Raw genomic sequence first — 15,148 nt, 5'->3', positions numbered from 1 at the left:
ACAGGTTACTGAGATTTGGAAAAATCGATGTGATCGGTTTTTGGCCAGAAATTTGGCGATTAAGGGGTCAAAGTTCAACGATTTGACCTTGGAGAACGCTACCAAACTCCTCCGACAATTTTGGGTCTACGCACTTGAAATTTTAGATACAGGTTTCTTGGACATGGATCTAACTTAATAACTTGATTTGAGCCCAAAACAATAAATTTTAAGGGGTCATAATAGGGGTCAAAGTTTTAAAACAAATTGACCTCTGCACTCTCTGCCAAATTACTCAGACAATTTCTGGTCTAAATATTTGAAATTTTACAAAAAGGGTATTCAGAGATATGGCAAGCTTTTTCATCAGTTTGGGTCGAAAATTTTTAGTTACCAATATATAAATGTATGTATGTATGCTTGTTTGCATGTCTGCCTTAAACTTTCAATAGAGGCGACGGATTTTACCAAGATCAGTATCGTTTTAAAGTTCGACCTTTCATACGACAAATATCGAAAAATTGGCTAAAAACATTAATATCTTCCCCTTCAACTAGGCGCTTTTCTACAGGGAGGGTCACTTTTTTCGCCGATATTTTTTAAAGTTATCCCCTCCTTTATATTGTGTAGCCTTAATTTAAAAAAATGTCGCTTCCGGTTTGGCGGTTGTCGTAACAGCATAAACGTTAGGTTTTACCCCCTTCTTTTCCTCCTTTGCAGTACGGGTTCGAGCCTGCCTTTCTACTACCACTTCTTTTTTTTTTTTTGCTCAACATACGCATCCAAACACCTGGGCAACACCGGGCTGAAATGTTAGTATAGATATAAAAGTGAACGTGTCTGTGTGTGTATCTGTGTACATTTTCCTGTGCAATAACTCTGTCAATTTTCAGTCTACAGATTTGAAATTTGATATACAGGGTACTGAGATTTGGGAAAATCTTTGTAATCCGTTTTCGGCCAGAAATTTGGCTGTTAAGGGGTCAAAGTTCAACGACTTGACCTTTGAGAACTCTACCAAACTCCTCCGCCAATTCTGGGTCTAAACACTTGAAATTTTAGATATAGGTTCCTTGGACATGGATCTAACTTAATAACTTGATTTGAGCCCAAAAGAATAAATGTTAAGGGGTCATAATAGGGGTCAAAGTTAAAAGAATTGGTCGCTTTTTTTTTTTTTTTTTTTTTTTGCTCAACCATACACCTCCAAAAACTCGATCAATGCCGGGCTGAAATGCTAGTAATTATTAAAACAGAACACATGCAATGCAACGATATTTGAGTGTTCGTTTTACAAAACATTCCAGTAATTTGAAATTTATAGGATTTCTAACAAAATAAACCTGTGATCTGCGGTGATATTTTTATATATATATTTTTAACTTTCTTTCAAAAGGCTTTTGGCAGTGATTAAACTGCCTTGTTTTCATTACAATTACTCGCATGCTTTGTTTTTGCAAATGAATAAATAAAAAAGTACCTCAGTCTAGAGGAATTTCTGTCACTAACCGAGAGCCTTATAGATGCAACACTTATTTTATGGCAAAAGATACAATTACTAAAAAAAAAAAAAGTTAAAAACTGCCTCGGTTTGGAAGGATTTATCCCTCACTAACAGAGGACCAAACAGATGCAACACTTTTTTTTTTTTTTTTGACCGTAAGTAAATAAACTATAATTCTTTTCCTGATTATAAAATATTTTATTTTAATCAAGTAGTTTTCAGATTACAAAAATCAAACTTATGATTTTCCAGTTGCAAAGTCAGCAAAATTTAAACAATTAATTGTGTACGTACGTTTCACATATTTTGTTTCATACCAATTTGCTTATGTATTTTAAATTAAAACACGACGTCCAGTTTGGTAAATGGAACATTTCTGCATCAAACTGAGGTTCTTTATATTTTACTTTTACTACAAAAAAAAGAAAAAAAAAGAAAAAAGTTCTATACCCCCACCCCCAAAGGTGCTTTTGTGGAAAACGGGCACTGATTTTTAGGACAATTTGGTACTTTCACCTAACAATTTAATCGAAAGAAATCGTATTGTTGTTTTTATTATTATTATTATTATTATTATTATTATTATTATTATTATCATTAGTAGTAGTAGTAGTATGAGTATTATTATTAGACCGTATGAAGATACATTTAATTTAAACACCATACCATGGATGACACAAGACAAGACGCAGTTACAAAATGATGAATGCCCTTTATTTTTTTGACCGGTCAATAAAGACATTCTAGAAATTCAAAGTCACTACATGATTTCAACTTCTAACCCTTCGCTTCCAAAAGGGGGGATTCCTTCTGACTAATGTCAGCTCTGTCTGACCCTCCTGTCGACTCTCCCGACCCTTTCTCTTTGTCTCACTAAAACTAGCCAACTATATTGAGAACTCATCTCCCAGCCATGACGTCATCGCATGGCCAACAATGTGCAGATTGATCCCATGGCCTGGACATGCTTCACGTGTCTCGTTCCCCCATGTCCGAGCATGTGCTCGACTCACGTGGTCCTGAACTCACGTGCACTGTTCACACATATATTCTTCTAACCTATTATTCGACTAACCTATTTTTCAATATGTTTAACATTTTCTATTGTTCGCTTCTAGATAACCTTATTTTAATTCAATTTTCATAAACAGAATTGAATCATCAAATTCCTTTTTCACAATAACATTTCTAAACAATCAAATTCCTTTTCAAACAAACATATCTGCTATTTATTTTAAAAATAACAATCGGAATTTTCCTGAATCTTAATTCCAAACCTAGCTTCCCAGGTTCGAATTCTTGGTCTCCTATCTCATTTTTACTTACTTTACAAGAACAGGGGACTTGCTACATGGAGATGTCTTTAGTCTGAGTGACAGGAAGAAAGAAGGAGAAAGTTGCCATGGTTTAATCTTTGTTCACTTCATCACATGTTCCGCTCGTCAGAGAGATGGCGTCTAATTGGGCAAGCCAGAAAGGAAATTGACTGCTACAACCAATCAGCAATGATGTTACAAAACAAAACAAAATCTTAAGCCACGAGTATATGCTGCTGCTGCTGCTGCTATGTTTCTTCTAAGAAGAATGTTTTCTAAAAGTTATATTATCCAAGTGTAATGCAATGTTTTCCAGGAGCAATTTATAATGTACTCTAAGAATATAAATAATTATCTAACCCATAAAATTACATTTGACAAATCCTATGATACTATTTACTCACTAGGAGTAGTAACACTGGCCATCATCAGAGATTTCTCTTTGAGAAAAACTTGTGATGTTATCTGGAGTCTGAGTGACAACAAGTCTCCCCAGATTTCTAATTCTTTCCACCTCTTTTGAAAACTTTTGCAGATAAATTTGCATTATCGCAACAGCTGCTTACCATTGATTTCTCATTGGCAGCGACCATTAGTCTTCACTGGAATTTGTGTGGTAATAAGCCTCCCCAAGGTTCCGTCCTTTTTGCACTCATCCAACAGAGGTACGGCTAGTGCTTTCTCTCCTCATTATTTGGTGTAGTGCCAGTTTATGGTGACATCCACACACGCACACGCAAAATTTATTATTATTATTATTATTATTATTATTATTATTATTATTATTAATTATTATTATTGTGTATCTAATGAAAACCATCACACAATATGAAAAACAAAACCCTGTTCCTAATAACAATAATAGATAGTTTGTGTTTGAGCCTCCAGAGGACAGGGACACAAGAGAGAGAAAGGGGACTTTCTTTTTCTCATTGTTTTCAGGAATCTCTTTACTGGTCAACCGTGATTCCTAAAGAAGCTGAAGTGGTACTGCTTGGAACTGATGAAATAGGCTGATTGATCAGTGTGTAAGCAAATCACCTAACAAGTACATTTCTCCAAGAGAGAACATGTCATTATTTATTGGTGTTTAGTTCTTTCTCATAGCAAGAACTGTAAAACCAGAGTCGGAAAGTGAGATTGAGAAGTCAGCACCCACGAGGAGGGATACTCGGACACTGTGACCTGCCAAAAAGTGCTTGGGCAACCCCCATCGGCATCCCCCCCCCGTAAGGGCGCCTCGGGTGATTAGCAATAAATTACTCACTTCTCAATGATAGAAGGCAAAATCTGGGAGAGTGGACCTCCTAGAACTGCACAGAACCAGTACTATACTACAAATCAATAGGGACCAGGTCATTACAGGAATAGTCTAATCTTCGGTGATTTGAGAGGGGCGCGAGAATGAAAATCCCTAGCCGGCTTATTTATACCTGCTGCCAATCTTCTGCCGGGCTTTACCTTCTCTCTATCCGAAAAGATTGGTTTATGGTCAATCGCTGGAAGTGTTCCTACTTGTGGATGCCGACGGGACTGCTCAGGCATTTTTCTTTGCAAAGTGTACCATACCGATTTTGTGCCATATCTTCCCACGTTTTGGTTTTTGATATGATGTGGGTAATTGGGCTATTAAGTGGGTGCGACAGGACCGTTAAAATTCATTCTATACTTTATGAGAATGTTAAAATTCAATTTCGCTCTTGGAAAAAAAAAAAAAATAAATAAATAAATTAAATTAATTTGTACGCGTTATTTATTTATTTATTTATTTTGCAAAGGGACAGATATCGTCTTACACCGCCGAGATCACCGTTCGTTGCTTTGCTTAAAAAACAAACAAACAAAACAAAACCCTACCAAACTCTCATAAGAAAAAAAGGTAACTTGTTTTTGTTGTTGTGTGTGTGTGTGTGTTTTTTTTTACATATATCCTTTTTATTTATTTATTTACGTAGCTAAGTGCTTTGTTAAAAAAGTTGAGCTTAAAAGCTATAATTTATTTACGTTTATTTTAGGTTTCTAGTGTTACTAACGATGCAATTAGAATAATTGATGATTTTTTTTTTTAGAATAACCAACAAAGCAAAAAAAAAAAAAAAAAAAAAAAATGAATAAGTTAAAACACCCAAAAAGAACTTATCCAGACAAGCAGAAAAGTAACTTATCTTGCTGTTAGTAACATGTATTTGTTGTTTTTCCACCCCTTTTTTGCTATATTTATATATTTCAATAAATGTTACAAAACTTCGCTGGGAAATTATCCCAAGACAATTTATTTTGTTTTACTCACTCATTTGTGACCAGAATAATATTTTTTTAATAAAAGTTTTTTTTTTTTAGTTCCGTAAACATCGGATTTGAGGAAAGCCCCGTCTTTGTTTCGTCAGTTAGTAACGTAAACAAAAATAGCTATTTTTCTCAAATCCGATATTTACGGAACTTTAATGGCTTCTTATAACTTCTATTAAATATTGTTTTTGCCCCCAACAGTGTTCTGATACTATACTTTATCAAAAATTGGACAGCGAATAAGACATTTTTATTTTTGATAAAGTATAGTATCAGAACACTACTGGGACAACTGTACACATAGATTCGAAAAAGTTGTCAAAAAACAAATATATATCAAATAAATGTTATCAAAGGCAAGATAAGTTACTTTTCTACCAAACTGGATATAATGTTCGTGTTTTTATTCAATGTAACATGTTTATTCCGCTCGGAAAGCATACAGTGTTTACCGATGTGTGTATTGGAAAATTCAAAATGGCGCCCGACTCTCTCTTTAACACGGTAAGTTTGGGAAAAGGTGTTATAAATAAAAAAACTAGACAAAATACTGTTAGAAATTCGCTCAATATATGTTACCATGACATAAGTTGACATATATCCGGTGGTTTTTTAATAGTATTTTGTCTAGTTTATTATTTATAACACCTTTTCCCAAACTTACCGTGTTAAAAAGAGAGTTGGGCGCGGGCGGGCACCATTTTGAATTTTCCAATACATCGGTAAACACTGCATGTTTTTCGAGCTGAATAAACATGTTACATTGAATAAAGACACAAAAAATATATCCAGTTTGGTAGAAAAGTACCTTATTTTGCCTTTGATAACATTTATTTGTTATATATTTGTTTTTTGGCAATTTTTTTCGAAACTATGTCTATAGTAATACAAACCCGAAAACGCTTCTATTCTTTGAATATTCAAAGCAGACAATTTTGGCGCTTTTACACGATTGGGACGAGATTTTGTAGTCGATAAATGGAGTTTTCAGATTTAAAAAAAAAAAAAAAAAAAAAAAAAAACAATGGTTTCAACTGATTTTTTGGTAATTGTACAGTTTAATCAAGACATTAAAAAAATGAAAATATCGAAAAAAGGTTATATTGCACGTATCCGTTATGGAACGAAGTTCTCCGAAAAAAAAAATCGCTCAATTTCATCAAGTAGTTTTTTTTGTTTGCTTTTTGTTTTTTTTACAGCGAAAAAACAATTTGTTATGATACCGAGCAAAAGGTTCGATTTTTAGGAAGAAAAGGTAGTATGAAAGATGGGGAGGGATTGTCCGGCGCTTTAAACTGAGTTATCTCCCCGTGGTGTTTCTAAAATCCAAACAAAAATTTAAAAAATTCAAAGATTTCTACCTTCAACGTGCTGTCAAAAACAAAAACAAAAAAATACTCGATCAAATTAAATGAAAATTTTTTTTTCGAAGATCTTCAGTTCAAAACGGATACGTACAATATAACATTTTTTTCGATATTTTCATTTTTTTAATGTCTTGATTAAACTGTACAAGTACCGATTTTTTTTTTTTTTTGTCAATTTTAATAATAGTAACTTCCAAATGATGCAGTCGGAATTCCCTGAATATTACTGAATTATTTAAAAGAAACAACAAAAAAACTTTAATCGTGAAAAATTGCTCCCATCTTGTTTAAATGGAAACGGAAAATTGCCTCCCTTTGGAACTCTCCTGTATCTTACGATCGTTTTCATCAAATTCTATTTTTTTATTTTCTTTAATAAATAATTTTCTACCTTATCGATTTTCGTAATTTTGGGATATAGTCTTTTTTAAAATACGAGGAATACGCAGATTATACCATTATTTTCATGTGAAATTCAATATTACGATTTCTGAAATCTCGTCTCAATAGTGTAGGAGAGCGCCCAATTTTTTTGTTGCAAGTTCAGATTGGCACTTATTGGCGGCATTTAAAAATAAAGAACATACAGAAATGCCTGCATGATGTACAGTATACAGTACTAGTCACAGAACGAAGATGAAATATTCCCAAAATCACGTTAAGTTGATCTAGTAGTTTGGGGGGTGATTTTTTATTCAAACAAATCAAATTTTATGACTAAGCGGTAAATACGAAGAATTACTCCACCCTCGAAAATTCCTTAAAAATTACCACTCACTTAGGTTTTCGGGGTCGCTGAAAACGAAAATAACGTTAAAAATTACGGCAAAGGAGTAGTTTCCAAGATATGTGGAAATGTTAGTTTTAAAAAAGTGGGGGATCACTTTTCTATAATAATTTAACGTAAAATGAGCACCCACTTTGTGGTCACGATTTTTTTTGTTGGGGAGGGGGACTTTCTTTCCACCCTCGGGAAATCCTTTAAAATTACCACAAACGTTTAAAATTCCAAGAAACAAGTAGTTTCCAAGATATGAAGAAATGCACTATGAATTTAGGAAAAAGCACAGGGAGAATTGGAGGGGGTGATTATTTTTCGGGCCATTTCTTTTACCAGAATTCTTGAACACTGGTAATGCAGAGACAATTTTCCAGCTAACAGAGAAACAAGATTCAGCAAGACGTCTATCGTAGAGTTTAGATATGAACTGAAGCTAGCTTAGCAAAGCATTTATTTATTCCTGTGATAAGACCATATGCTCTCCAACTTGACAACACTGACTCAGTGGTCTTCTTCTCTTTTCATCCCTTTTTCTGGCCGTGCCATCTCTCACACTGGTGACTGCGGGGGTTCACAAGCATATAAAAAGAAAACAAAATACTCCAATACATTATGCAAATATCAGTTATGCTCTGAGTGTATGTGACACCATCAGCCCTCCAAATGCTAATGTCCACATCTTAGTCGTCTGCCGAGGCCATGTTCATCAGTTGACATTAGCTCATCTCAATCTGTTCCTAACCACAACTTGTGTTCGACTGTGTCAAAATCGTAACTGTTCTCAACTGTTGCAAACCCAAGACTGTCTGTAAACTTTCCCAAAACTCATTGCCATTTCTAAAACTGACCGTAAACCTGAAACACCTTGATTAACAATCCTATTTTAGTTCAATTTGTGTGGATTGCTGAACAACTTCTTATACAATTGTTCTGCTGATAAACTTATTTTCTTTTTTTTCTTGTTATATTTTTCCCTCTTGTATTTTATTTATTTTTTTTTAATTCCCAACACTGGCGAGGGTGAAGTCGATAGTATCACATTGATATAACAGGGATAAGATCTGGTCAACATACATTAGAAATGTCAAGGTTTTTTTATGATATTTATAAATGATCGCAAGTTTTTAATTTCTGCAAATCCATATGTTTTTGATCATCTTAGTGTACTCTTAGTTTTATAGTCATTCTTGTTTTCTTTTGCAGGTGTGACTGACTATTGCGCCGTTCCATATTTTTATGATAGACCTGTGAAGAAAAGAAAGAAAATAGATGACTGTTGCAAATTTTTGTCACCATCCTCCAACATACAATGCCTGATATTCTGAAATGGCCACCCATCTGGTACAGACCACGCTTAACATCACTTAACTTCTCTAACCTAACAAAAATTGATCTGTCAATATGATTATGCCGTACAAATTGACCTCGTAGAAAGATGTCTTAACAAAGATCCAGGGTTTACTAACTCTCAGCGCATTTAATGTCCTTTCAAACACTTAAGTATTATGATATTTAATGTTAAATCGCAAAAATTCAGAAGCAAAAAGCTTTACATGTGTTTGTGACTGACATAACACTGCAATAACATGTTGGAAATTGCATAATTATATATATATATATATATATATATATAATTATTTTTTTACTATAATAATTAAATACCTACAGACACTAGTGTTTCATCCTTTCGGGATTCTTCAGTGCAGGGTGTCACGATTACTACCAGTCGAACGATTCGAACCCCGCGACACGAGACATCTCTGGCTCGATTAGCGGAGGCCGTATCCATATATATATATATATATATATATATATATATAGACATATTTATTTTGAAATAATTCAAGGAAGAGAGCTTAGTATAATTGCAAAGAGTAGCTTCCCTTGATCTCTTTTTTGTAAGAGAAAATGTCTCCTCTTTAAGAGTATTCTTAGTTGGAATAAGTAGTTTTAGAAAAGCAGAAGTGCAATAGAATATATTTCTTGCAATAACTTAGTGGCAGGAAGGAAATACAATAGACTTATTAGAATCAAATATTGGTCCCTGTCGCTTCAACAAAACCTCAATAACCTTTAATCAGAATAGCAAGAAATGTACAGGAGAGTAAAGAACAAGACATCAAGTTTCTGTAGAACGGCAGGTTTTATATATAAAAACAAACAAAAAACTACCCTCCATTTTGTGGCTATTAATATAGCTCTAAATATTTTAGATGCATAAGTTAGATTACATGCGGATAATATAAATCTATTGTAATTTTAAAAACTAATAGTTTTCATTTAATTTATGTTACCTGAAAATTTTTAACATAATACTATAAGAAAGGTTTTGGTAACTAAAAAATAGGACAATAGAATTACAAATGAATAACAGCAAACATTAATTTATTATGAATTGTTTAAAAATCGTTATGCAAATGAGGCATATAAATAGCCGTGTTTGGATCTTTGCTCACAACTATAGATATTTCAAATGACTATGATTCATTTACATAAGTCATCCGTTTTAATATTACTATAGGTGTGATAAATGAAAAATAAACTGTGCATTTATTCATTTCGATTAATCTTTTAAAGGGTTATCTTTACAAAGATCTGGGGGTTCCTCACTTCTAGTGTGTCCTCAAACATCTACATGAGTATTATTACATTTAGCTATTCATATATTCATGCTTTATGTATATATATTTTTTGAATAATGGAAGCTGTGACAGATGATGAGGCACTAAAAACAAGTGACTATAATATAAAACTAACTGATTATACTACTACTACTACTACTAATAATAATAATAATACTGAACTGACTGATTATACTACTACTACTACTACTACTAATAATAATAATAATAATAATACTGAACTGACTGATTATACTGATATCCAAAAAAATACTAATTCTTTAACTGAAGAAAAATTTGAACTTGCAAGTTTCAAGACATTTAAAGATGACTTGATACAAAAGATGAAAATAAATGATGAGATAGTTACTGACGAACACATGGAAACCACCGAAAAACATCAAGCCTCAAATAATAATGCTAATACAAGTGAACACACTGCTACAAAAACTGCAGATATCTGTAAACAAAGCGATAATGATATGGAAGAAACATCAATGGAAGATGAAGAGGAGAGAAATCCTGATTTTTCCGAGTATGCTGCCTTTGAAATGGAATCATCCGCGGAAGCAAAAGCTTTTTGCTGCCAAACTTGCCAGTGTTCATTTTCCGATCAGACTAATCTGGACTATCATCTTGCCATACACAACAGCAAAAGGCGATTCCACTGTGAAATTTGCCGGCTCCAGTTTGCTCACAAATCCCAGCTTGTAATGCACGCGCGAACGCACAATGGTAAACGGCCGTTCCGTTGTCATGTGTGTGGCTCAAACTTCTCGTCAAATTCAACGCTCAAGCGGCACATGCTGCGGCACAGTGGAGAGAAACCATTCCATTGTGATTTTTGTAAAGTACAGTTTGCGTCGAATAAAAGCCTGACAGTGCATGTTCAGAAACATAAGGGAGATAAGCCGTTTCGCTGTGTTCTTTGTGCATCTGAATTTTTGCAAAGTTCGCACCTGAAAGTCCACATGGAGACGCACAGCGCTGAGAAGCCATTTGCGTGTGATTTTTGTACAGCAAAATTTTCCCAAAACTGCGACCTCGAGAAACACTTGAAAGCACACAGTGAAGAAAAATCATTGAGCTGCGAGATTTGTGGATCCAAGTTCTCGCAAATGTCAGATTTAAAGGATCATATTCAGACACACAGCAAAGAAAAGTCGTTCAGCTGCGAGATTTGTGGATCCAAGTTCTCACAGATGTTGAATTTAAAGGATCATATTCGGACGCACTCCGGAGAAAAACGCTTTACTTGTGAGATATGCGGCTCCAAGTTCTCAAAGAGTTCACATTTGAAAAGACATGTTCAGCGACACAGCGGTGTGCAGCCATTTCAGTGCGACGTCTGCGGTGCAAAGTTTTCACAGAATGGCAATCTGCGCGCTCACATGCGGACGCACACAGGCGAAAAACCGTACGAGTGTGATGTTTGCCGATCGACGTTCGCCCAACGATCGACGTTGCAAAATCACAAGCGAACGCATTCCGGCCAAAAATCGTTCCAATGCGAAATTTGTGGTGCAAGATTCCTGCGAAATTCCGACGTCGATCGACACATGATCACTCACACGAAAGAAAAACCATTCGAGTGCAACGTCTGTAAAACAAAATTTTCTCGGATTTCAAATTTAAAACGACATACGCAGATACACAAAGAAGACAAACTCCTCTTTATGCCACACATATGGATGTAGGCTACGATTTTATTTCATTGTTTGGCACTTTTTTTTTTTTTATTTTTTTTTTTCTTAGTTTTTTTCACCACAAAAAAGGCATATTTGGAATCATGTCTAACAAAGAACTGTGGGGAGTTGAGCATGATATGTTTGTTCACATTACATTTAAAATATTGCAGGTTAGTGCAATCAGAGAAGCAGGAAACAGAGGGAATTCCAAAGTTTAGCAGTTCATAGGAAGAAACTATTAAAGTAGAAGACTTTCCGACATCTAGGGATCTCAACAGTGAAGGGATGAGATTTTGCTGCTTGTTTGGTTAGTCTGGTGTATGTACGTTGAGAAGGCACAAGTGAAAATACACAAAGAAAACAAACTCCTCTTCATGCAGTATGTGTGGATGTAGGCTGCAATTTTATTTCATTGTTTGCTACTTTTTCTCTTTTTTTTTTTTTTTTTTTTTTTTTTTGAGGTTTTATTTATTTTTTACTTTTTTTTTGGAGGTTTTATTTATTTTTACATTTTTTTTTTTTGAGGTTTTATTTATTTTTACTTTTTTTTTTTTGAGGTTTTATTTATTGTTACCACTTGGAATGCAAAATATATGAGATAGTATCTAACAGGGGACTGTGGGGGAGTTTAGCAACAAAATCTCTGTTCACATTACATTTAAACTTCTGCAGGGAAGCAGGAAACAAGGAGAGAGTGCTAAGCCTAGCAGTACGAGGGAAGAAACCATTAGAGTAGAAAGCTTTTTGGCATCTATGAACATCAAGAGTGAGGGGGTGAGATTTTGCTGCTTGTCAGGTTAATCGGGGATATATACGTCAAAAAGGCACAAGTGCTGTGAGTTCAACAGAGCTCATTTCATTAAAGTACTTGTAAAACAGGCACAGAGATGTGGTAGTGGGACAAGGGTTGGAGCCTGGCTAATAGTGTAGGACTTAGTTGAGATTCTTTTTTTGGACTCTGTATAAAAGTGAGAGACTAGAAGTAGATGTTCCAACCCAGATGTAGCAACAATATCTATGGGCGAATTGTAACTTTGTTAAAAAAATATAGGATAATCTCTGGTGTGAGTAATTTTCTAGCACAGTAGAGGGAGCCCACATTTTATCCAGCAACCTTTGCAATATCCTCAATGTATTTATTCCAATTCAATGTATTTATTCCAATGTTGCCTGCAAATGTTAAGCCGATGAGTTTGAAGAATGGGTGTTATGCAGAGAACTGCCCTGTTTCTTTTTTTTTAATTTTTTTTTTTAGATTTTTCCTCAACATATTCATTCCTGCAGCTTATGTAAACTGTCAGAATATGTCAAGCGCTAATCAAATTTTAAAACTATAGAAAAAAAAAAAAGAAACCATCATGATAGAAAAAAGATTTTAAAAAAGAAGCTATTATGATAGAAAACATTTATCATATAGTCATTTCAATGAGGAAAATGGAAATACAATTAAAAAAAAAAAATAATCAACCTGTTGATGAATAAATATTTATTTTGTAAAATGTTGTCATAATAATTTTTTTTTTTTTTTTTTTTTTTTTTTTTTTTTTTTTGTTAAGAAATGTTACTATTTCCAGAAGTTTTTTTCGGAAGTAGGGGTATGAAAAAAATTATTCTTATATGAGAAATGTTTTTTTATTTGTCTACTTTGTTTGTTTTTTGTTTTTTTGTTTTTTTGGTTTTTTTTTCTGTTAAGCTAAGTAGGTATGTAAGCTATTTAAAAAAAAAAAAAATTTTTTTTAATAAGATTTTCGGTTATCTATCTAAGGAAGTACGTTTTGCAAATATCTGATAGGAGATTTTTCTAATCAGTCACAGTGTGTTCCAAACCAATGATACACTCTCATTGTAAATTTCAAACAGAAATGTTGTGGGACCACTTCTTCAAATTTATTAACTGTCGTCAGCTGTATTGGCTGAGTGTTTCGTCATATTCTGGCGGTTCATGTGAACTGCCGGAATATGCAGCAACGCAATTCACGGAGGTATTTTTTGTTCCCTGCATAAGTACCCATTGTTTATTTATGGAAGTTGCTCCAGACAAAGCATGAAGCTACTTGATGTAAGAAACTAAAATAAATGAAACATAATAAGTTGCATAATGACGTCCCACACTGTCAGCCAAGCTTCAACCTCTGTCCCATCGCTACAATGTTGCATCCCTGTGGATGTTTTGCAAGTACTTTAATGGAGTGTGCTCTGATGAACTCCTAGCACTGGTGCACCTTCAACATATATACCCCTGATAAACTTGACAAGCAGCAAAATCTTGCCCCTTCATTCTTGAGGTTCCTAAATGCTGGAAAGCATTCTACTCTAATAGTTTCTTCCCTCAGACTGCTAAACTTTGGCACTGTCTTTTTGTTTCCTACTTCCTTGACAGAATTAACATGCAGAAATTTAAATGTAATATGAACGGACATCTTGCTGCTGAACTTCCCACAGTCCCCTGTTAGACACTATCTCAAATGTTAGCACCTTATATCCAAATGACTATCTCTTGACTGGGGTGAAAAAGAGTAAAAAGAAAAAGAGATAGTCATATCATCACATGAAAAACATGGCGACCAAATTAATGGCTTTACTTGGTTTTACTTAGTTGATTAAGTGTAGTTTTACAAAAATGATTTGAGGGGGGGGGGCTTACTGCTCAGAGTTATAGTTAGTGTTAGGGTAAGTAATGTTTTTACTATCTTTTGAGCTTGAAATTAACTGAAGTTTAGCCATCATGTGAGCAGCCATTTTGGTTTTGATGACAGTCAAAAACAAATTTTGAAAGAGAAAACTTCAAAACACTTTTCACAAATAAAAAATAAAGAATTTCATTTTGTTTGTGTTTGCTATAAATTAGTTATTTTTCTTTTTTTTCTTTTACAATTTCCTAATTGTTAACTATTCTCCATTTTTACCATTTATTCCTGTCAGAAAATTGTCAAAATATGACACATAAATAACACAATAAAATAACATCTATGAAAAAATTTGTTTTCAGAATTTATCATTATACTAACTGCTCCTACCCGACGTTGCCCAGGAGTCTTTGTACTTTTCTTTTGCTTTTGATTTGATTTCTTTTACTAAAATTATTATTTTGTAATTTTTGAGATGAGGATTATTTCTTTTATTCAAACATTGTTCTCATCTTTTATGTGTTATTTTTTCAACGTTTCAGCCAACGTAACCTCTAACCATTTTCAGTTGTGTCTTGTTAAACTCTGAAATTTTTATGGAATTCTGAATAGAACACTTTATTTAATCCATGGGAATAGCTTGCTCTTATTCTGTCAGCCATAACCAGGTAGAAGTCTTAAGTAATTCTTAACGGTATTCGTAATATCACCCACAGCAAGAAATGAATCTCCAACTTGAGAAGAATGTTACTTACAACTGATTATACTCAGATCCATTGGGTCACAGGTCCTTGCAGACAATTCTAGTATGAATTATAGTACCCTTAGACCTATTGATCTTTAAATGTGTAATCTTACTAATACATACATATATACACACACACACACACACTAGCTGTACCCTGCCACGCGTTGCAGTGGCTCAATTTGGTGTAATGAAAAAATTTAATAAAAAGAGAAAATGCATGTTTCTTAT

General features: G+C 33.9%; 1 protein-coding gene across 1 annotated transcript; it reads left to right on the top strand.

The window, feature by feature from the left end:
• The first annotated feature begins 4,580 nt into the window (after positions 1 to 4,580).
• On the top strand, positions 4,581 to 14,523 carry LOC145242195 (uncharacterized). Its single transcript, XM_080105190.1, has 2 exons — positions 4,581 to 4,678; positions 8,440 to 14,523. The coding sequence occupies exon 2, from the start codon at positions 9,935 to 9,937 to the stop codon at positions 11,552 to 11,554; it is 1,620 nt and encodes a 539-aa protein (XP_079961316.1). The 5' UTR covers positions 4,581 to 4,678; positions 8,440 to 9,934; the 3' UTR covers positions 11,555 to 14,523.
• The last annotated feature ends 625 nt before the right edge of the window (positions 14,524 to 15,148 follow it).

The sequence above is a fragment of the Euprymna scolopes genome, chromosome 21, assembly GCF_053919585.1.
Source record: "Euprymna scolopes isolate OS-2025 chromosome 21, ASM5391958v1, whole genome shotgun sequence".
Classification (NCBI taxonomy): domain Eukaryota; kingdom Metazoa; phylum Mollusca; class Cephalopoda; order Sepiida; family Sepiolidae; genus Euprymna; species Euprymna scolopes.
Note: the sequence above shows the minus strand (reverse complement) of the source record. Positions and strands in the feature narration are given on the sequence as shown.

Excerpts from the sequence above, each read along its gene's own strand:
- LOC145242195 (XM_080105190.1), top strand. The coding sequence starts at position 9,935 with ATGGAAGCTGTGACAGATGATGAGGCACTAAAAACAAGTGACTATAAT.